Raw genomic sequence first — 23,414 nt, forward strand, 5'->3', positions numbered from 1 at the left:
GTTCATGTCCACTTTTTACCACAAACAGCAACTCCTAACTCCTAACTATGCAAACCAATCTCCAATTCATCTCTGCACCCCTTACCAAAACTCCAATCAAAATTGTTAACACTTCAAATGAAAACTACCAAACCAATCAACAATCCTCTGCCGGCAAAATTAAACGCCTTGTTCTCACCCAAGAAGGTAGAACCAAACTTAACATATACCCAGATAAAGAGTTCTATGCATATCCACGCTTGGTGACCCATGTAGATGATGGCTTCATTTCTACACTGACCAATCTTTACAGAGAAAGGTTGATACCCAACACAGAGATTCTTGATCTCACGAGCTCTTGGATTAGCCACCTACCCAACGATGTAAACTACAAAAGAGTGGTGGGGCATGGTTTGAATGCACAAGAGCTTGCAAAGAATCCAAGGCTGGATTACTTTTTTGTGAAGGATCTCAACATGGATCAACAGTTTGAATTTGAGAGTTGTTGTTTTGATGCAGTGTTATGCACAGTTAGTGTGCAATATCTCCAACAACCAGAGAAGGTTAGATATTCTATGACCTTACATGCATTATTTCCCAAAGCTCATGTATTCAATCTTGAATTTATACTTATAGTAATGTAGAGATTTTATAGGTATTTGCTGAGGTGTTCCGGGTGCTAAAGCCAGGAGGGGTGTTCATTGTGAGTTTTAGCAACAGAATGTTTTATGAGAAAGCCATAAGTGCATGGAGAGAAGGGACTGCTTATAGTAGGGTAAGACTTGTGGTTCAGTACTTCCAATCTGTGGAAGGTTTCACAGAGCCAGAGGTTGTTAGAAAGTTACCAGCTACTAATGATGCTCAAGGGAACAAGTCACCAATTGGTTGGATCATGAGGCTTTTTGGATTGATGTCAGGGTCAGATCCCTTTTATGCAGTGATTACTTATAGGAATTTTAAACCCATAGAAAAATGATTGAAATGTCACGAGTTTGAATATATTAAACAGTCTCTTTGCAAAAAAATATAATGGTAAGGTTGTGTGAAAAGATTTGCCTCATCCTAGCACTTGCAAGTCGGGATTTGTGGTTTTTTACCGGATGATTAAATTGGAGGGTTGCTGTGAAAGCCGAAGTGTGCTAATATCTGTATGTAAAAATGTGCTATGCTGTTTGTATTTGTCACTATTCACTTGTGAAGTTGAAATTAGTGTTAATAGACTTCCTTTTATTACTTTCTTAAGCAAATTGTTCATAGAAATGGACAATTTGTTTAGGGGGAAGAATTCGTTTATAATTTTTGTTTTACAAATTATATTAAGTGCCTGTTTGGATCCTCTTATTTTTAAGCTAGAAGCTACTTATAAGAATAAGCTAGGCCAAACAGATTTTGGGAAAAGCTCTTATAACGAAAAGCTCTTTTTTTTATAATGAAGAAAAAAGCTGAAAATTAAAAGCTCCTAGGAGGAGCTTTTTTTTAAGCTCTTATCTGTTTTTCTTGAATTGTGTGCTTTTTTTTTAAATGAAGAGTGATAAAGATAGAGAGAAAGATAATTTTCTTGAAATATGTGCTTTTAAGTAATTTTTAAGCTAAAACTTTTATGTAATTTCCAAACAGCTTTTAGCTTATTTTTTTAAGCTCTTTTTTTAGCTTTAGCTTATAAGTAGCTTCTAGCTTAAAAATAAGAGGATCGATTGATTGAAGTGTGATCGATTAGATATAGTGTAGTTTGTAAGAGTTTATAAACAAAATATTTGCAAATATAATCTTCCCCTTTGTTTATATGTGGTAAATGACATTAAGGCATAAAATTCAGCGTCTAGCCAAAACTATCATTCAACTCACTAGTAAGGATTAAAGAGTGTGAGAATATCACCCATTGGGTGTGCAGTGATTAAAAGTGGCAGTGTAAACCTCGAGATCGAAAGTTCAATGCTTGGAGAAACACTTCTAAAGCGAACTTTGACCTTTACCACACACCTGGGTTGACAAAAAAAAAGAAAAAAGTGAGAGATGTGCCGAAGAATGGTGATGTACATTTCCGTATAATATATAAGTGTTACATTACTCTAAAGGAGATCATATTCAGTTCATAACAAGTCTTCTATGCTTTTTCTTTTTTCTTCCAAGCAACAAAGAAACTTGATTGAAAGTTTACCAAGTAAGAATGAAAGGAATAAGAAAAAGCAAGCAAGCCAGCAGCTGCAATATGCATTTGAAACCTCTTGATACACATTACAACAATAAGCACCTCAACCTAGGAGTTTATAACAGTGTTTAAAAATCCGGCCCGGCTATCGACTCGGCCGAGGTTAGGAGTCACGGGATTAGGGGTTCAATCGGAGGGTTACGGGGTCACTACGCTGACCCGGTTTTATATATTAAAAAAATATAAATATATATATCCTATATGAAAATATTAAAAAAAAAACATCAATAATCAAAGGTTCAAAATATACTTAACATAATTCACCAATTACAACCACAAGTCAATATTACATAACCTAATTAAAGTATCAAGATACCAAAGTACAAAACTCATATTCTAATGGGGTCATTACGTTGACCCGGTTCTGCCTCTTTTGAGAAGGTCTCTGACAAAGGAAAATTTAAACAAAGTAAGAATGAATTTTTGTTTTCCATCGACGACCGTAAAGATTTCATTTGAATGGGTAAAATTCTTACCTTTTCTAGAAGATTCACGGCAGCGAGATGAAGATTGAAAACGTCTAGGACGCTAGGAGAGAAGAAAACCATTAAATTTAGGTTTGCAAGTATTTTTATTTTATTTTTTTAATAAAACAATGTTGTTTCATGGAATTTTTTATAAAAAAAAAAAACATGCAGTGACCCCTTTGACTCATCTAACCCGGGAGTCACCGAAACCCGACCGAGTTTTGGGGGTTGGAGAGATTGATATACATATAGGGTCAAACTTGTGACCCCAACCCTCAAAGGAGAGGAGTCAAGGTTGACCCGAGTCAACCCGGAAGCCGGAACGGAGTTTTAGAACACTGGTTTATAGTTGAATCAAATCTTCAGTTTCATTTCCATGTCCCTTTCTCTATCACTTTGATTGAATACTGATAACTTAGCAAAAACATGACTCTTGACTTTTAGGTTTTTCCTAAGTCATTAGCATTTAATTGAGGGTACAAAAGATGAAGCATGAAATAGGCTTGACAATGCGGCAATTTATTGTTGAACTCAACTTCACCCCAGACTCCTAAGATCAAAACCATAACCCGTCTCGCAAGAAAAATATTAAAACTCACATTCTATCCATCTTATTGTGCACTTATGATTATTTTAAATATTTATACAATAATTAATCACAATCTTAAAATCAATCCAACATCTCGTACAAATTAAAATGCATGTTTATAACAAGTGTTTAAACCGATAATAATAAGTCAGGTTTTACACAAACAAATTAGCTAATATGAATTACCATGCAAATTTAATGTATAAAATATAAAACAAATGAAAAAAAAAAACAATATATTTCCATCTTAACATTAACATTTTCTTCCTCCTATTCTTTATTTTAATTTATCATGCTAAATAGTATATTAGTGTATAATAATTGACTATGTTATTAACTATAAAGTGAACATAATATTTTTTTGTTAAGTGAATTGGATATCTGACGCGAAATGAGTTGATTCCAAACCCGCATCCCACCCATCTCCCAACTAGGCTTGTTTTTGCCCTAGCTCGCATGGGATGGGGCATGGTAGGTTCCATGGAGATTGAGGTGAGATTGCCATGCCTAAAAATAATAAAAATAAAAAATTGAATCCCTCCTTAATTATATAACAATGAGATTCTTCTCAAACAAGCTATTCTTATAATGTTAGATGTTAAAAGTATAATATAAAATCATTCGCTTGCTTTTATCTAATAGCTTAAGTTTTTTGGAATAACATATTGAAATCTTATTTACAAATATAGATTTTTTTTAATATTAAGTGTATATTTTAGGAACTAAAATAAGGTTTTATGCTAAATTTAAATTTTAACAATCAAATTTTTATCGATGTAAATTAAATATACATAATGCTAATCAAAATTTTATCCTAAGTAAATAAGAAAGGAATAAAATGAATTATTTTCTAATTTCCTCTTTGCTTTATGTTTTGTTCGCTACTTTCAATTCTAATCCATTAAAGAAAAAATATGTATTGATTTAAAAGAAAAAAATTTAATACGATTTTTTTATTACCAAAATTATGTTCGACATTACTATTTATACATGATTCTTTTTGCCTAATTTATTTATTGGAATGTATGGATAAAATTTCAATTTATTAATATACTTTAGGAACTGTAACTAAAGTTTGTTGCAATTGAAAGGTCATTACGATAGAGCTTTTGAAGTAGATGAGCAATCGAATAATTTTAAATGACTTTGATTGATAACTTGATATACCTAATGCTTAATTATTTTAATTTCTTTTTTTTCAGTTATTTTTTAAATATTTTTTCATAAACAGTTGTTGGATTTTTATATGTATTCATATTTTAATTAACAATAAAACATAAGAAAATTAGAAGGTGACAACTAATTCAGCTGTAAAGTCTTTTACGCCTAATAATGTAATTACTAAACAGTTCACTTAGAATACATTTTTACTTTGAAGTTAATAACAGTTAGTCAAAGACAAAAAATGAAATGACGTCTAATTTATGGTGAGAGATTGGAGTTTAATATTACTTTTTAACAAATATCAAAATAGTAGAGTGCAATTTACCCTTATTAAATAAAAGACAAAAAAAAAAACCAGGATTAGCCTAGTGGTGTGGGTGTGTGTAATAGGGTGTGTAGTTGTATTTTGTTTTCCTATAATTCAAAAAAATAAAATAAAATGAATACGTGTCTACAAATAACTAGTCCAAGAGCTAAGTTAAAAACTGTGAAAATGTTAATAGTTTATAAATTGGGAAAATATTTTCTCATGTCGTAGGAGAGTTGTTTTTTCTACCACTGATCCTTCGATTTTTGTACAATATTTTCTTTTATTTTTTAATAGATGTGACCCACATAAGATGTGTCTATAACATGAGAAAATTTTCTCCTACCACATGAGAAAATCGAAACCCTTATAAATTATAAAACTGCTGGCGGCGCAACCAACTTTGGATATTGGGCTTTGGGACAATTAGGCCTTCAATATATATATTCTATGCAATAAGATAAGAACCGTGTCAACAATTACCATTATCAAAGAGGAGGAAAGTAAAAACATGCATTTACACATATTTTTATCTGATCAGTGTACATGGTGAGTTTCACTAAACATCCTCATGGAGCTGCAGGAATTATGATGGAAATCATAAAATTGATGGAGCCTGTAGTCAACTCTTGATGAAGCTTGTCACTTAATTGTGATAGAACCACTTCACTGTATGATAATTTATACTTAACTTAAAAGATACATTATTATGTAAAAAAAAAAAATTTGGAGATATTCCAATCGATTCATCACTTCGTGAATAGTCTGATTCGGGATGGATCCCAAGATTAAAGTTTTAAACCTCTCCCAAAAATAATATTATGTAATATATGATAATCAATATAGTTTAAGCATTAAACCATTAAGAAATGCCTGTGCAGTGAAGAAGACTAGTGCAGTTACCTACATAGATGATAAGGGTAGAGCTTCAACAACGAATTGTTTATTAAATCGTTTGTCACCTGTTACCCCCCTATAAAATATAAACCTTTCCAGCTTAGTCTCAATTCAAGTGCAGTGAACTTGAATAACCTCTGTAGGTTTAAATTTATAACCTCATGCATTATCCAAATCCTTTACCACTAATTCACTCTTAGTGACTTTAAAGTAATACAGAGCACTAAATATTTATCTCGGAGATTATATATTTAGTGACTTTCTCAAAATATGCACATCGAAAAGGAACAAAGACAACCAACAAATGATAAAGAGCTTGTTTTACAAAATTAGAGGTCTCAAATTCAAGTTATGTGAGTGTCACGAGTCTAATCGTGTTCGATAGAATGATACTTCATTTTTATAAGTAGTGCCTGCTATTGTTCAAGGATTGTAAGTTGTTCATGAAAAAGTAATCTAAAAAGTATAGACATTCTTATGTTTTGGTACAAGTTAGTAAAAAAATATTTTTGAGCAATATTAATTCAAAAGAAAAGAGGGTGAATTTTGAAATAGCGGTAAAATTGCTCGTTGTGATAAGAAAATCATGAATACGAATCCAGAGAACAACTTATTTGTAAAAAAAAAAAGGATAAAATTGCGTACAATCAATCCTTACTCCATCCTTGTAAGTCGAAAAACCTTGTACACAGATTTGTCCATTAATTCCAAAGAAAGTAATATTCTCATGTTTTAATTGATTTTTATTCCCATACCACGAATGGAGTAGTTTCTCCTAGCATGGAAATAGAACTTATATTGAAACCCATTATTAACTTCCACTTTCACACTGTCACTTCTTTCTCCCATCATTTAAATCTTGAAAAATATTCCCAAAAATATTAAATGGTAACCAACTATATAATAACCCTAACATGTGAATTGTGAATTTGTGAATTGATTAAGGAATTAATCATAGATTAGAATGATTAATTACATGAGATTTAATTAAAGGAATTAAAGTCACTTTTGAGCAAAAGTGTAAATAATGTAAGTTTTGGAATAAAAATGCAATTAGGCAAAAGATACCCCGAACTTAAAAATAATGTGGTGTGACATTATTAAATGATGTTAGTAGATGTTGAAAATCATAAGATGACTAAAAACATGTCTTGATGTTAAATTCGATGAAGGGACATGGAAGAAATTAAGGCAAATGTTACTTTTGACTTTTACTAAGTTGATTAATGCTTTAAGTTAGTCATTTCCACTAAGTTTCCTATCCATCTTTGTGCTTCTTCTTCCTCTAACTCAAGATCCCATTGTTGTCTAGCTTGAATATACAACTTTTGATTAAACCACTAAATCAACAAACTTTTATCATGAAAAATGTTAAGGATCTCTTGGTGATCACAACCTAGTAAATAAAGCCTTGTGAAAACCATTGAGTGGAGAGTTATCTTCAAGGGAAAGTGGTGCTAGGTTGGTTGGAGGGAAGCTTGGAGGGTTGTTTGACCTTGTCTTAAGCTTGGGAACTACTCCTACAAGTGTTCTAGGAAGTTTTATGGTGAGTAATCCTAACTTTGATCAAGATTCTTGTTCATTGAATAACATAGTATTTTATGAAATATGTTGTATTAGTAGTGGTGGTTATGGCTTGACTTGTACCTAAGTTATGTTGGAAAGAATGTTTAGGGAATGATTTAATTAGTGGAAAAGTGTTAAAATATCCTTTTGGAACACTTTCATGATTTTTGAAATTTTAGCATATGAAAAGTGTGAGATTCCGTTCATTTTAAGTAATATGCATAGATGTTTATTGAAGTCTATGTTAGTTTGATTTAGTAGTTAGGATTCCATTGGCGTTCAAGTAGAAAACCAGACATTTGACCAAGTTATGGATCAAACTTCAAAGTTCTTATTCTTGAGAAATTTCAAGAATAGTGGTAAGTTTACAACCTTGAACTCTTGATAGGATGATGGTTATTAGCTTGAGGTTTAATATATAAAATGTATTTTGGATCACACACATGTCTTTGAATAGGTGATATTAGTACTACCTAGTGGTGTTGTTTGCGTATAAAGTGTGATGCACACTTGGCTTTAGGTAAAGCTTGATTAGAAGCTTCGAGAGGTAAGCTTTCAGTCCTTAGGGTTAATCATGTGTCTGTTCCACTATGCCTAGAAGGGGTAGTTGTTTTATATATGGTGTATGTGATTGCGTTGGAAATTGATATAATGCATTGTATGTATTGCTTTTGTGTGCCACACAAGACGATTAATTCCTTGCGTAATGCATACATTGTTCTCTGGCCACTAATTCTTTATTGCACCCATTGCATTGATATATGATATATTATATTGATTATATTGCTATTATACCTGAAGTGAACTTAAGGCTGGAGGAATCTTCCAAAGACCCTTAGTTTACTGAAATATTTATCTCGCCCCGTGTGAGGACTGTAACGCCAGTCCGCTTTAAGAATCAATGACTATCCCCACATACTAACACGAGACTTTTCAATGTGCTTTTTCCTCACTCGCACACTTCCTGGAAAAACTTCCCAGGAGGTCACCCATCTTGAAATTGCTCCAAGTCAAGCACGCTTAACTATGGAGTTCTTCTGTTCTGGGCTACCGAAAAGTAGATGCATCTTGTTAGTATAGGTAGTACTAATTAATTCTTATAAACTATCCCAAACTGTGCAGTCTCATACCTGCACAGTCTTTGGAATCCCTCTCTTTCGAGTGTCGATTCGATTCATTCATGCATGTAACCCCCCACTGGAAGCCTGTCAGGAGCCGCTCCTTGTCCATGCCCTTTCGCATCGGCGATCACTCCTCGCCCTCGTCAGCGCTCGGGATGTTACAAGGACCATATTTCAGGGACAAGAATTGATGGTGCATGAGCATCATTTGACACGAGGCCAAGCTAGCATGTGTAGTGGGATGATATTTTGATGTACATACATATATCTCACATATTGTCTATGTATTTTGAGAGCATAGAAGATGTCTATTCCAGTGTTTTAAAATTCGGCTCGAACCGGCCGGATCGACCCGAGACCCGGTGGGTTCCCCGGTCCGAGTGGGTAGTTGGACCGCTTCTGCAGTCAACCCGGATCGGACCGGTTGACCCAGCCGAAACCCGGCGACCCGGTTGACCCGAGTTAGACCGGTTATTCTTTTTTTTTTTTTTGGTAAATTTTTTTTGTTGATAAAAACTCTTGAATTAAATCATATTCATATTTTATGATGAATATGATTAAAAGTAAGGTAAAAATAATAAGGTATTTTAGATTAGTGCAGTTCGTTTATGTAATTTAGCTGCATCTTATAATGATCTCATGAAGTTAAGTGGTGATAAACACTGATGGTCTCATGATCTCATCTCAACGGTGGATATTTTTTTTAGTGTATATTTCATGCATGCTATTTGTTATCATGATAACAGTGACACTTTTTTCTTAATGTATATTTCATGCATAGTTGCATACTATTTGTTATCATGATTTAATTTATTCGTATCATGTCAAGCACAAAAAGTGCATTTAACTTATATTGCAATTTTAATCCAATATTAGGATATGGTCTAGAGCTAAAAGCTTAGAAGTATATAATATTTGCTATCATTGAAAATCAATTTATTTTTTGAAGCTCATTGATAGTTTTCTTATGTGAATTTTTATTAATATAAGTAATATTTTTATATTTTTAATATGTGAACAGTAAATCCGGTTCAACCCGGTTGAACCAGTGACCCAGTACCTCGAACGGTTCGATGACTGGTCCGAGTTTTTAAACACTGGTCTATTCCATTTCGAATATACCTATGTGTATACGTTTAGAGAACATGTATAAGTTGATATCACTTATGTATTTATTTTACCAAATGATGTAATGATGTGTTATTCATTTGGACTTTGTCATTTTGAGATATATGTATACGAAATGCATGAGTATGTATGGGAATTGATTCATGGATGGATCCATGTAACAAGCCTTGAATTGGTTAGATATATGCATGATAAATGTATGACAAAGTCTATTAGGTGAGACAAGGCTTTGGGAAGGTTTCCCTAATCTCAAAGTGCAGCAAAATGTTGCCAAAATGGTTTTTTCCAGTAGGGTAATCGATTACCCTAGCATAGTAATCGATTAACTAAAACATGGAAGGCAATTTCCAGTTTCTGTATGAGCTTTCAGTAATCAATTATCACCATGAAAGTAATCGATTAACTTGGAACAGGGGAAATGTTGAACTATTGCCAAGTGTTTTTTATGGCATGGTAATGGATTACTACTTTGGTAGTAATCGATTACTTAACACAGTAATTGATTACCATCTGGTGGGTAATTGATTACCTCACATGGTATTATCTAAGGTGTTGTAAATGAAATGTAAACACTTCCGGATAGAGTATGATTAACATTTAAGAGTGTTTTAATTAATTGGTCACATAAATTATTATTGGTTATAATAAAAGAACAAGTTTATCTGTAATTCTAAATTCAATTACCTTCATTGTAACTGTGCTTTAATATCATATGTAATGATAACAAACTAATCCAGTATCTGGGTGTTACAACCTATGTTTCTTCTGAAAATGTAATCATATGCCTTGAAACAAATGCCTCCATACATGTCAGCACTTTGAAAATCGGCCCACTCTATAGTTAGAAAGATTAGAAAAATCTATTAATGAGTTTTAATGAACTAGAATTACAGCTCAGACTTTCAAAATCATTTAGAAAACTAGGCCTCTTGATTACAAGAAAGACTTTTGGCTTTCTCAACAGCTTCAACATAGTAATACAGTCTCCAGAGTGTAGAATTATCCTGCAGAAAGCCAATATCGTAAGAATCTTATACTTCTAATCAAGTTCGTATACCATAGACCTAATCAGACTCCGCAATTAATAATGCTAATCAACTTCGTATATCATCCCCGATTAGAGTACTACCTCTTTTTCCAAATCAACAAATATGTTGTCACAACTTTGTTCTTCTACTGGCCTACTTCGACAAATTATCTCCACCACACGGTCAAGGTTTCTTGCTGGTAGCTTCTGAATTAACCTCTGTAGCAGTTGTTTCTCACCAAGGGTCATGGGCCTGTAAAGAAATGTCAGAATTTTAGACTCTTGTAAGTGTGAGAAAGCTGTGATCCTATCATCTATTGGTGATTGAGTCAACCTATCATATGTAACTAGACAAAAGGTGATAGAGCAACACTGCCATATGTAATTAGTCAAAGGTGCCAACAACTCTAGGAATGAATCTTCTCATTCTCATGTCACATGATATCGTGAGACTCGTCTATAGACAAATCAACAACGACAAGAGAGAGAGAGAGCAAGGATAAAGCATAGCCACTTATTTGTCCATATTCTTTTTACCTCTTTTGTATTGATTTCTGTTGTAATTGTTATTTCCTTATTTATGTCATATTAAGTGAAATTAGAACTTTGCCTTCCTTTTTTTTATATGATATCAGGGCTCTCTCCTGAGTGCCAGGTCCAAAACCAAAATTCATCCTATGTTTTGTAAATCCGATGGAACATTGTCCACCACCTCCCAACCAACACTTGTCGCAAACAATCGGGGGACCATCACTCCAACCATGGCAGCCAAAAGTCCCTCTCTCTCATGATCACTGGACATCGTTTCGATAAGGTCTAATTATCTAATGTGATCCCAAAGCGTTATGATGTTCATTTGTGGCCATAGAAAGGAAAATTATCTCACTAGAGATGCCTAATAACCAGACAAGTCAGACCCATGATATAAATTTGGAAGGCTGAGAACAACCTGGTCATGTCCTGACTCGTGAACTCCAAGATGACTGAAATTGGAGAAACCTACAGGTTGTGCTCAACTGTACAAGAAATCTAGAATGCCATGAAAGAATCCTACTAAAAAATTGACAACACTGCTGCCTTGTTCTAGATTGTAAAGAACCAATTCAACCCAAAAGCTTAAGCTATTGGGTGAGGCTACATTAATGGTTTTTATATATCTCAACACACCCCCTCACACGAGAGCCCACTAGGCTTGAAGAGTGGACAATGCACAGGCCCGCATATCTGTGGGAAGAAAGAAATTCCACTTGAAAGAAAGTGGGAGGCGGCGAGGACCGAACCCGGGACACGAGGCTCTGATACCATGTAAAGAACCAATTCAACCCAAAAGCTTAAGCTATTGGGTGAGGCTACATTAATGGTTTTTATATATCTCAACATAGATAAATGGTGTCTAAAATGACCTAAAACGAGGATAAGAGCATCACTCAATACTACAGCACACTGGTAAAGTATTGGCAAAAACTTGATCTCTATGAAGATCACAAATGGACCACCAAAGCTGACGCTGACACCTACAAAACATTGTGGAAAAGGAAAGAATTTATAATTTTCTCTTGGCACTTAACCCTATCTATGATGCAGCTAGGAGTGAAAGTATTGCCACACGTCCATTACCTCTAATCCATAAGGAGTTTGCTCAGATAAAATGGGAGGAGAGCAGGCAATAATTAACCCTTGGATTCCAGAACACATATCAGAATCCTGAAGGCAATGCCTTTACTGTAGGGAGATACAATACTACAAAAGCCAAGGAGGAATGGAAAACCATGGTGTGAGCATAACCACAAAATAGGCTATACCAAGGATGTGTGATTAAAATTACATGCGAAACCTGCAAATTGGAAACCCATGGAGTCAAGGGATAACCGAGGGATCGTGGTATCCTCTGAAGAACCTAAACATGTAGTAACACTTCGATTGTTCCTTGAATAGGACATATGTTGTCATCATGACCTTGAATTTCCACTGGAAGGATGTGGTTGATGCACTGCTGTCTTCTTGACTACAACTTGATTTCTATCTGTAGTGGAAGCAGTTCAGGTTGGAATCTCAGGTTCAGGTTCTTGGCGGGTTTGGTCATTGTTAGTGTTTGTTGCAAGTGCAGGAGATGGGATGATGTCAAGTTCTAGTTCAGGTTCAATCCAAAACATCCATTCCTTGGTTGATTCGACAGTGGTTGGTGTGTTTCTCTCCCCTTGAATGGGTGTTTGGTGGTAATAAGGTGACATTCATGGCGGTATAGGTGTATTTGGTGGTGGGAGAGTAACATTTATAACTCTTCTGGGCAGAAGAGTAGTCAAGGAAGATACACTTGGTAGCATGTGCATCTAATTTGCCACCACTGTCAATGTGAACATATGCTGAACAGCGGAAGACTTTAGAAGAAAGGGTGGACACAACATGAAAGTTTGGGTAGGTGGCTGAATGACTTTAGAAGAAAAGGTGGACACGACATGAAAGTTTGGGTAGGTGGTTGAATGTTTATGATATAGGGATAGGAAGTTTATAGAGGGAATTCTACTAATCAAGTATGTGGATGTGAGTATAGCTTTTCCCCAATAACATTTAGGTGCATTGGTGGTAAGGATGAGAGATTTGGCCACTTCTATAAGGTATCTATTTTTTCTTTCAGCAATCCCATAATTTTGAGGGGTATTTTACACAAGGGCTTTAATGGAGGATGCCATTTCTATGCAGGTCAGAGGTGTTGGATCGAGCTTTTACCACTAGGCCAAATGCTATAACTATTGATCAAGGTACAGCTCTTTCTACTTGTCCTATCAGCCCAAGCTCCGTAGTTCGATATGACTCCGACCCCACATGGGTCTTGCCAAGACAGGATGTTGACTACACCCACAGGAGATAAGTTCAGAATTGAAATAATCTTGGGAATTATCAGATCGCAAGATCTGTTTTTGAGTTTGGAATTGAGTTTTCACCATCATTTGGAAAATTTTGACAACCTTAAGGACCTCAGATTTTACATGTAATAGGTACAACAAAGTTAGCCTAGTGTGATCATTTATGAAGGTCACCTACCACCATGCTCCGTTAATTTTGTTAATATTGCTTGGCCCCAAACGTCACTAAGTATAAGGGAATGGTTTAGAGGGGTGATATCCTTGCAGGCGGTATGTGGACTTCACATGATTGGATAGTTGACCATGTCCAGCATGCTGTCTCTACCCCTTCTCTCTTATCCTTTTCCTCTAGTCCTTCTTCCTCTTCTAAATATCTTTCTTCATCCTCTCTTAGCCCTCTCTTTCGCATTCCATAACCACCGGGTCAAAATCCTTTGCCCCTTCTGCCCTTCTTTCTCATGTGGAGCCAACCTCAGTCAAAATGTTTCAAGGAAATGCAAGATGAGTTTGCAGCCTTGCAAGCTAATGGGACTTGGTCCCTTGTTCCCTTGCCATCCTCTAGGCAAGTCATTGGCAGCAAATGAGTATTTCAAATTAAGGAAAATCCTAATAGCTCCTAAGAAATATAAAACCATTAATGTAACCTAACCTAACAACTTAAGTTTTTCAATTGAATTAGTTCTTTACATAGCATCAGAGCTGACATTGCTAAGTGGTCATGAGTTCGATCCTCACCATCCCATTCTACTAATAAAAATAATTAAATATTGCGAAGTTTCTTAATACAGGTAGGTTGGACCTGATACATCACCACCTTTCAAGTCCAATGGGCTTTCGTATGAGGGGGTGTGTTAAAGAAATATAAAATCATTAATGTAGCTTCACCCAACAACTTAAGCTTTTGAGTTGAATTTGTTCTTTACAATTAATAACTACAAGGCTAGGTTGGTTGCCAAGGAATTCAATCAACAACTATGTTTAAATTACAATGAAACCTTTTTCTCCAGTGATAAAACCCATTACAATCCGAACTACTCTCACTTTGGTATTCACTTATCAGTGGCCTTCGCAGCAATTGAATGTTTATAGTGCGTTTTTAAATGAGGTGCTTCATGAAGATGTCTCAACCTTCTCAATTTGAATCCCTCGACAAACACTTAGTTTCCAAGCTTCACAAAGTTTTGTATGGGCTCAAACAAGCCCTAAAACATATTTGATAAATTTGGTCAAACTCTTCCACATAGTCGATTCAAATCCAACAAGTGTAACACTTCCCTTTTTGTTCTTTCATGTTGGTGACCACTGCATTTATGTCTTAGTTTAAGTTGATGATATTATTATTACTAGTATTGCTACACAATTGATTTAATAGCTTATCACTATACTCAACTCCACCTTTGCACTTAGGAAGCTTGGCAGTTTGGATTACTTCATTTGTGTTTGATGGGCCTTTAATAAAAGTATCCAAGCCCATTAGTTAGGAATTAGTATATATAGATATTTAGGGTGAGATTTCTTTATGCTGAATATCATTTGTAATTTACGGAGTAGGATGGGGAATTGGGAGAGGAAATAGGGAAGCTCTCAAGGCTAGGGATGTTGTCTTAGAGTGGAGTTTTTCCTCTTGTTCTTTGCATCTCTGTATATTTTATGATGTTTTTTGTATCACTCTTATCTTTGCATCTCTGTCATATTGTCATTTAATTACTGTTTAATCAATATCAGTGTTATAATTTTCTGGTTCCATCAATTTGGTATCAGAGAACTTCCGACCTAGGGGAGTGCTTTCTATTCTAGATCTATAAAAGAAAAAAAAAACAAAAACAAAAATGGAAGAAATCAATGATATAGAGCTTAAGGAAAATTTGAAAAAAATTGTGAAAGCGTTCGATGAGGCAATAGAGAAGATGGAGTTACAGAGGTTTGAATACGAGAAGATGAAGTTTGAGAGTTTCAAAAAAATCAAAGAAAAAAATGCATAAGCAGTAAAGGAGAAAGAAGAAGACGATGAGGAAGGTGAAGAAGAAGCAGAATCGAACAAAGAAAAAGAAGATGAAGAAGAACCAAAGAAAGAAGAGGCAAGAGCGGAAGAATACAAAGAAGAAGAAGGAGGAAACGAAGAAGAAGAAATCAGCAAAAAAGAAGAGGAAGAAATCAGCAACGAAGAAGATGCATCGGTTGCAGAAAAAGAAGATGAAATAGAGAATAAGGAAGAAAAAGACGAAGAAGGAAGAGGCGGCGGATCCTCCACTACTTGAACCATCAGTTCAAGACGCTTGTACAGTGGTTGAGAGATACCTTCCGCTCTATCACATAACCTCTACGACGAAGACGTTGTTGGAAAAGGTGGCCGCTTTGGGAAACAGCGACATCAAGGGGACTACCAGGTTAGTGATGAAATCATTAAAATTAGGTCATATGTTGACTAGAGGCAAGGCGCCAAGTCTTCACCCGGATTTGGTGACAAGTAGGTCAAGGTCTTAACACGCAGATGGGCGAGCGTGGCGGGTAAGTACAGCCTAGTGGTTAAGGATGCGATTGGGAAGTTGGAACATAGGAACTTTAACGGGTAAATTAAGTGAATTAGCCGATGTTTTTGCTAGAAGGAAAGTGAATATTGTGCTTGCAAAAAACTAAGTGGGTTGGAGAAAAAGTCAAGGAAGTGGATGGTACAGGTTTCAAGTTGTAGTACACAGGTATAAACAAAAATCAAAATAGTGTTGGAATTATGATCGATAAAAGTTTTAGAAATAAAGTTGTTGGCGTGAAAAAGAAAGGCGACAGGATTATTCTGGTTAAGCTTGTAGTATGTGACTTAATTTTGAATATCCTCAATGTGTATGCACCCTGATATAGACCAGGATATTGGGTCCATATCCTAACAACCCAACAAATGGATAAGCTCACTAGCAGTGATGGATAGAAGAACTCAAGTCAAAATCCTAACAAAAGGATAAGACATAATAACAACCTCACAACAAACTAAATGGAGGCCCAACAGGTACCCCATTATAAATAGGGGTCCCAAGTTGGATTGTGTTAGAGATATATAAACCATTAAAGAGGCATTCACTTAACAACTTAAATTTTTTGGTTGAATTGATTCTTTACATGGTATCAAAACCTCGTTGTCACGGGTTTGAACCTCACCGCCCCCTATTTTCTCTTGTGGAATTTTTTAGCACGGGTAGGTGGGCCTGTGCATTGCCCACCCTTCAAGCCCAGCGGGCTCTCATGTGAGAGGGTGTGTTAGAGATATATAAAAACCATTAATATAGCCTCACTTACCAACTTATGTTTTTGGGTTGAATTGGTTCTTTATAGATTGCAATCAAACGATAAAGATAAAATTTTGGGAAGATTTGGAAGAGGTTTTGATGGGAATATCACGAGAGGAGAAGATTTTCTTAGGAAAAGACCTAAATAGTCATATTGATCAATCACCCATCGGGTTGAATTGATTCTTTACATAGTATCAGAGCCTCAGTATTACAAGTTCGATCATCACCGCCCCCTATTTAATAATTAATTAATTAAGTCTTGTGGAGTTTCTTAGTACAGGTAGGTGGACCTGTACATTGTTCACCCTTCAAATGTATGGGGGCGTGTTAGAGATATATAAAATCATTAATGTAACCTCATCCAAAAGCTTAAGCTTGGGTTGAACTGTTTCTTTACAGGAATCTATGGAGGTTTTGGCTATGGGATGAGAAATGAGATTGGAGAAGATATCTTGAACGTTGCACTAGCCTACGATTATGCCAGCGAACACAGTTTTTCGAAAAAGGGAGTCACATCTAATCACATATCATAGTGGCCAAAATCATAGTCAGATTGATTTCTTTATGAGTAGAAGAGAAGATAGAACTTCTTGTGTCGACTATAAAGTCTATCCTGGAGAGTGTGTCGCTACGCAACATAAGCTGGTTGTCGTAGAGGTTCGGTTCACCAAAATACTTAAAATGAGGAAAATGGCTCAGAACCCAAGGATAAAATGATGGAAGCTAAAGGAGGAAAAACAGATAGAATTCAAGGAAAGAATGTTGCGTGAAGGACCATGAGAGGTTGATGGAGGAGCAATAAAATATGGAATCAGATGGCTATATATATCCAAAATGTGGGAAGGAGGGTGTTGGGATAAAGCAAAGGAAATGGATTTCACAAAAAGGAAATATTGTGGTGGAATAGAGAGGTGCAATAGGCAATTAAACAGAAAAATGAATGCTTTAGATCTTTGCATAAAAGTCCCAATAATGGAAATTTCAAAAGTTTAGATTGGCGAGAAAAAATGCAAAGAAAGCAATGCGAAAAGTTAGAGGCAATGTGTTCGCCGATTTTTATAAAAATCTTGGGAGCAAAGATGGTGAAAAAGATATATATAAACTTGCAAAAATAAGGGATAAAAAAAGGAAAGACCTCACCCAAGTTAGATACATCAAGGATGAAAATAAAAAAAATTAGTGAGATAAAGATGTAAATGAAAGATGGATGAACTACTTTAACATGGGATGGCGATAAAAGCGAGGTGGACTTGGAGGACGCTTATGATAATTAAATAGAAGATTTGTGCACAGAATCAATACTCATAAAGTTAAGGAGGCTTTAAAGAGGATGAAGACTAATAAAGCCTACGCGATGGTGCCCTTATTGAAGTGAGGAGAGGCCTAAGGGATGTGGCAATAAAATGGTTGACCAATCTTTTCAATAAGATTCTTCAGACAAATAAGATGCCTAATGCATAGAAGAAAAGTATGCTTGTGCCTATTTACAAAAACAAGGGAGATATTCAGAATTATTCTAACTATAGAGGCATTAAGCTAATGAGCCATACTATGAAGTTGTGGGAGAGAGATATTGAACATCGCTTGAAGAGAAAGACCAAGGTTTCTATAAATCAATTTGGATTTATGCCAGGACGATGTACCATGAAAGCTATTTTCTTAATGCGACAATTAATGGAAAGATATCGAGAAAAGAAGGACTTACATATGGTATTCATAGATCTTGAGAGAGCATACGATAGGGTCCTAAGAAAAGTTTTATGATGGGTTCTTGAGAAGAAAAAAGTACCATCGAAGTATGTAGATGCAATCAAGGATATGTATGATGGGGCTACTTCATGTGCGAAAGCTTGTAATAGAACATCAAGTTATTTTCTTATCATAGTAGGTGTACACCAAGGTTCTACTCTAAATCCTTATATTTTTACCTTAGTTATGGATGAACTAACAAAAGATATTCAAGAGGAAGTGCCATGGTATAAGCTTTTTGTTGATGATAGTGTGCTTATTGATAAGACCAAAGACGGTGTTAATAAAAATCTTGAATTGTGGAGAAGCACGTTGGAGTTTAAAGAATTCACGTTAAGCTAAAAGGAAAATTTTATAGAACAGCAGTCGGACCTGCATATGGAGCTGAATGTTGGCCAACACATACGCAACGTGAGCATAAAATGAGAGTAGCATAAATGAGAATGTTAAGGTGGATGTGTGGTTATACGAGGATAGATAAGATAAGAAATGAAGATATTCGATGAAAGGTGGGAGTAGTACCGATGGCTGAAAAAATAAGAGAACATAGATTCAGGTGGTTTGGGCACTTAATGAAAAGGCCCCTGAATGCTCCCATAAGAACAAAAATTTGTTACCAAGAGCTCGACACAAAGAGATATAGAGATAGACCGAAACTTACTTGGAGGACAATGTGTGATATTGATTGGCGGACGATGTGTTTTAGGACGGAATGGAGAAAAGCTATAAGAATGGTGGAGTGTTAGACTCGTTGTTATTCCTATGTTCCAGATGGTCCCTGTTTAGTTATTTTCCTCTTCATCTCCCCCCTCTCCTTATTTTTCCCTTCTTTTCCTTTACATGAACTCTTGGTGGTCCAAGGAGCAAACTTTGGTGGCCAGATCTAGCACAGAGGCAAAGTATAAGAGTCTTCGCTAGTTCAGCATGTACCAACTCCGGTTTTGTGAGTTTTCTGACAAACTCAAGGTGTTGGATCATCTTCAGCTGCTCCATCGTCCTTAAGTTTGTGGAGGATGTGTTATAACGACAATTATTATTCAGTAATCTCTTATTGTATTAGTTTTGTTCAGCTACTATATTTGCAGCAGAATGTAGCCTTTGTATTAGACTATTAGTGTATTAGTTAGTGCGTTAGTGCAGCCATATAGTATTGTTGTACTCAGGGTAACATTAGTTACTCCAAAGATGATGAGAGTTTGTTATATTGAGCTGGTAAGTCAGTCGACAATTGTAATAGTTCATAACAGCTTTCTAGATCTGTTAGCTTGCTCTGCAAACATTCTGTAACTCTATAAATTGAGCTCTTTGTGATACAGAACTCTGTTCAATAGTATCTGAAATATTCAGATCAAATTTAATTCTCTCTCTCTAGTTACCTCTTTGTCTTCAACTTTCTGCGTGAATCTTTTAAGGAAAAACAAGTTTCGAGCCAATGTTTAGCTAAGGAATTTGAAATCAAAGCAATAGGGAGGTTAAACAATTATTTGGGAATTGAAGTAGCTCATTCTAGACAGGAAAGCAACATGCAAACCAGCTAGTGCCTCCATTGATCCAAACTTGAGGCTTGGACCAGCACAGGAAGACGCTGCAATAGACAGGGCAAGGTATCAATGACTTATGGGGAGACTTATTTATCTATCCCACTTAAGGCCAGACATAGCTTATGCAGTATGTGAACTAGTCAATAAGGCATTTTATTTAAAAGAAATGGAGTCGTACTAAGGGCATATACTGATGCAAACTATGTCAGGTCACGAAGTGATAGAAGATCAACTACGGGGGTACTGTGCCTTCCTTGGGGTAAATCTGGTAATTTGAAGAAGCTAAAAAAATAACGTGATGGCATAACCCAGTGCTGTGGCAGAATTTAGAGTAATGACTCAAGGTGTTTGAGAACTACTTTGGTTAAAGAGTATCCTTAAAGGCTTGAATATTCAGTGGGAGAGACCAATGGAAAGCATGCACAGGCCAGTCCCCTTAGAAAACAACATGTCCAGCTCTGGAGCACCATAAGTTGACCATTCATCCGAAATTTTGAATCCTGGTAAATATTGCGTTTGGGATAATACAAGGCTTTATGAGCATGATCTACATAATCGGAGATTTCAAACCAACAGTGGATTTTTGAGGAAGAAATATGCCATAAAAAGTTCATTAATGGTATAAAACTTATTATTACAACACTAGTATCAATGGATTCCAACCAATATAACAAGCTAGGCAGAACCATAAGCATGCCATAATCAATCTCTATTCCCATATTCACTCAAATGTATCACAACATACCTGTACTTCGACATTACAGCATCAAGAAGCAACTCCAGCTGTCGTTCCATGTATCCTAGCTAAAAGCCAATATTAAACACCAATTAGTATATATATCATTGCATATATATCATATAAAACAAATGCTTCAATCTCACTGATTCCTAAGGACAAGAATCACAAACCAATTACTATCCATGATTTCGATACAAACATGCAAGATATTACAGAAGATGATCATGGCTTTGAACACACAGAAGTTTTGAAAATTACTGTTCCAGATAGTTCATCGGAATGTTTGTTCACCATCTCCTCAACCTCCACAGTATCATTCTCCAATAGAAACCGAAGATCATCATTCACCTAAAAATTATGAAGAAGGGATGAAGTATGAAAATCAGTTTGTTGTAATTTTTAAGCACATTTTTGCGAATGTAGTAACACTACATGCATTAGAAATACAACCAGACATCTAAGTGTCTTCTGCCCATATTTTTACTTTCTTCTTCCTCATGTGATTTTCTGAAGTTATAATCTTTCCACTTCTTTTTACACCACCCATGTTTGTCTCAAATTTTAGGAGAAACAGTTTTAACCTCTTCAATAAAAATATCGGTATAACTGATGTAATAAAAAAATCTGAAGTTCATATATTCCATCTAAATCAACTAAAGTGGGGAAAACCCTAAGTTATACAAGTTTCCTACTGATATGCATGCAAGTCCTGATTCAGTCCATTTTAAGAGTAAATAGATTGATTTGGACGGTACTTGGGATAACTCAGGTGATTTAACATGACAAGATGTTTATCTAACATTCTATTCAACCTCCAGAATATGCCATTTGCTATTTGCCAATGCTAGGTAAAGAGAAAAAAGATTCTTTACAAGGCTTTGCAAGGCTATGGCTTTTCTCATTTCTTTTTTCCCTATGAAGAATTAATCATCCATTTAAAGCATAAGCTGCTAGGTGGAGACACGTAAATAATCAGAACTCAAGAGGAATGTGTTGAAATTCATGTCTTAATTACATAGGGGAGGCTCTATTATATAACTGAATATAAAGAATTACAAAGGAAAAAATACACAATGTGGAACTTCGTCCCGCAACCTCAAGCTAGTGCATATAAATTATATGCGCCAAGCTTGATACATATGTAATCTATATAAAAACCTCACAAAGACTTTGTGAAGACATTCGCCAGTTGATTATTTGAATTAACGAAATAAGTGATTATCTCTCCTTACAGGATGTTTCTTGAAAAGATTTTGCCCTCAAATTCTCACCATCTCTATCAGAAGTAGTTTAAAACGCCTTTGTAGTTCATTTGTCTCGTTGGGATTAGTTTGGTTGGTTGTTTGGTTTGGAGTTCAATTCCTCAAATAGGTGGTAAACAATTTAAAATTTTCCCGAGAATGAAATCATTAAACTCCTTTGTGCAGAAATTTTCATTTATCTTTTTTGTCAAATCTCTTCTTCTTTTTCCTCTTTCTGGACTGCCATTCTGGTTTCGTCCTTGGTTAAGGTTTGGGCTGTCATTCCCTCAAAGTCAATTTGAGCATAGATAAGATTGCAAAACCCATTTTCTCTTATGCCTCACCTTCTTTTAGACCAAGATTAGTTTACAGCCAATGCAGTATAGTTTTCTTCCCCTAATTCTCTATTTATGTTACCATCTTATAACTAACAAAATAAGGAAAATACAGTCCCCCTCCAGAACTCACCTTTTCCTCAAGGTGAAGAAAAAGGATAAGTGATGAGATAGAACTGCCACCGGGATCCCATTGCTTAAAGCACCTAGACCACATTGGAAGCTTCAATTCAATTTTCTTTCCATGAATCTCACCCAACCTCTGTAGCCATTCATGACCGAAGATCACGTAAAGATCTTGTACCACAGACAAAAGATGCAACTCCAAAATAACCCCCTTGCACACCCCTGGGCTTGTAGACTGATAGCCATCTCCTACTTCAACAAAGACGTTCTTCCTAGTTTCCTTGGGCAGCTGTAGCGCTTCAGCAACTTTGTAAACAAGAAAATTATGAGTGTTGATTTAGCCCTCTTTGGGCTGTATTACTGGGCCCAACTCGCCCTATTTGGTTAGTGAGAGATAACCCATTTCTAATCTCTCTAATAGTGAGCTATGTGCCGACATCGGGTTAGCTATGAGAGACCAAGTTCGTGTTCGTTCTAATTCCAGGATTAGGCTTCCTGTTCCTTGGACTCCTCCTCCAAGGGGGTGGTGGAAAATCAACGTTGATGTAAGAATTTTTTGTAACCTAGTGTAATGGGCCTTAGCCCATGTAGCTTTTGTTGTTTCCTTTTTTTACCTTCTTACCTTTGTTATATATTGTAAAATCTCATTCCATTTGAATATATGAATGAAACATTCAGTTCTAACGTGGTATCAAGAGCTAAGAGGTCTTGAGAAAGCCCAGCCACCATCAAAACAAAAACCGACGACACATGGTCAAAAAACTATCCAGAAAACTGGAAAACAGCATTGTCAAGGCTATTTTTCCTTCGTACAAAGCCACAATGGCAAAGTAGGCCACCAGCCACTGTAGAAGGCCAAAACCGATCAAATCTCAGCCTTCCACCACCGTTAGCAGCCATCGAAAATTTTTCCAACGACTTTTCCTGCCAAAACAGGTACCATTAGAATTAGAAAAGGCCGATCTACAAGTTCCAAGAAGGCCCACATGAAACTGCCCAACCATGCGCTGGAGAAAGCTCGGCATGTCAGCCTCACACGGGGCCAACTTTCGGCCTGTGAAAGCCATGTGTTGCCCTGCAGGCC

At 35.8% G+C, this 23,414-nt stretch overlaps 2 protein-coding genes across 2 annotated transcripts in view; one reads left to right on the top strand and one right to left on the bottom strand.

The window, feature by feature from the left end:
* On the top strand, positions 1-1,272 carry LOC133288178 (uncharacterized). Its single transcript, XM_061485883.1, has 2 exons — positions 1-542; positions 635-1,272. Exons 1-2 carry the CDS (start codon positions 48-50, stop codon positions 953-955), a joined length of 816 nt encoding a protein of 271 aa, XP_061341867.1. The 5' UTR covers positions 1-47; the 3' UTR covers positions 956-1,272.
* Positions 1,273-10,202: 8,930 nt separating this feature from the next.
* Positions 10,203-23,414, bottom strand: part of LOC133288180 (uncharacterized) — a 36,322-nt gene continuing 23,110 nt past the window's right edge. Inside the window, exons 4-7 of the mRNA XM_061485887.1 lie at positions 20,887-20,976; positions 20,635-20,693; positions 10,557-10,707; positions 10,203-10,431 (exon numbers count right to left, since the gene is read on the bottom strand). Coding sequence (XP_061341871.1) covers positions 10,348-10,431; positions 10,557-10,707; positions 20,635-20,693; positions 20,887-20,976 — 384 coding nt within the window. The 3' untranslated portion in view covers positions 10,203-10,347. The remainder of the gene's footprint in view (positions 10,432-10,556; positions 10,708-20,634; positions 20,694-20,886; positions 20,977-23,414) is intronic.

Source organism: Gastrolobium bilobum, unplaced genomic scaffold, assembly GCF_033153095.1.
Source record: "Gastrolobium bilobum isolate Gb01-03AN ecotype WA unplaced genomic scaffold, APGP_CSIRO_Gbil_v1 utg7961, whole genome shotgun sequence".
Lineage (NCBI taxonomy): Eukaryota > Viridiplantae > Streptophyta > Magnoliopsida > Fabales > Fabaceae > Gastrolobium > Gastrolobium bilobum.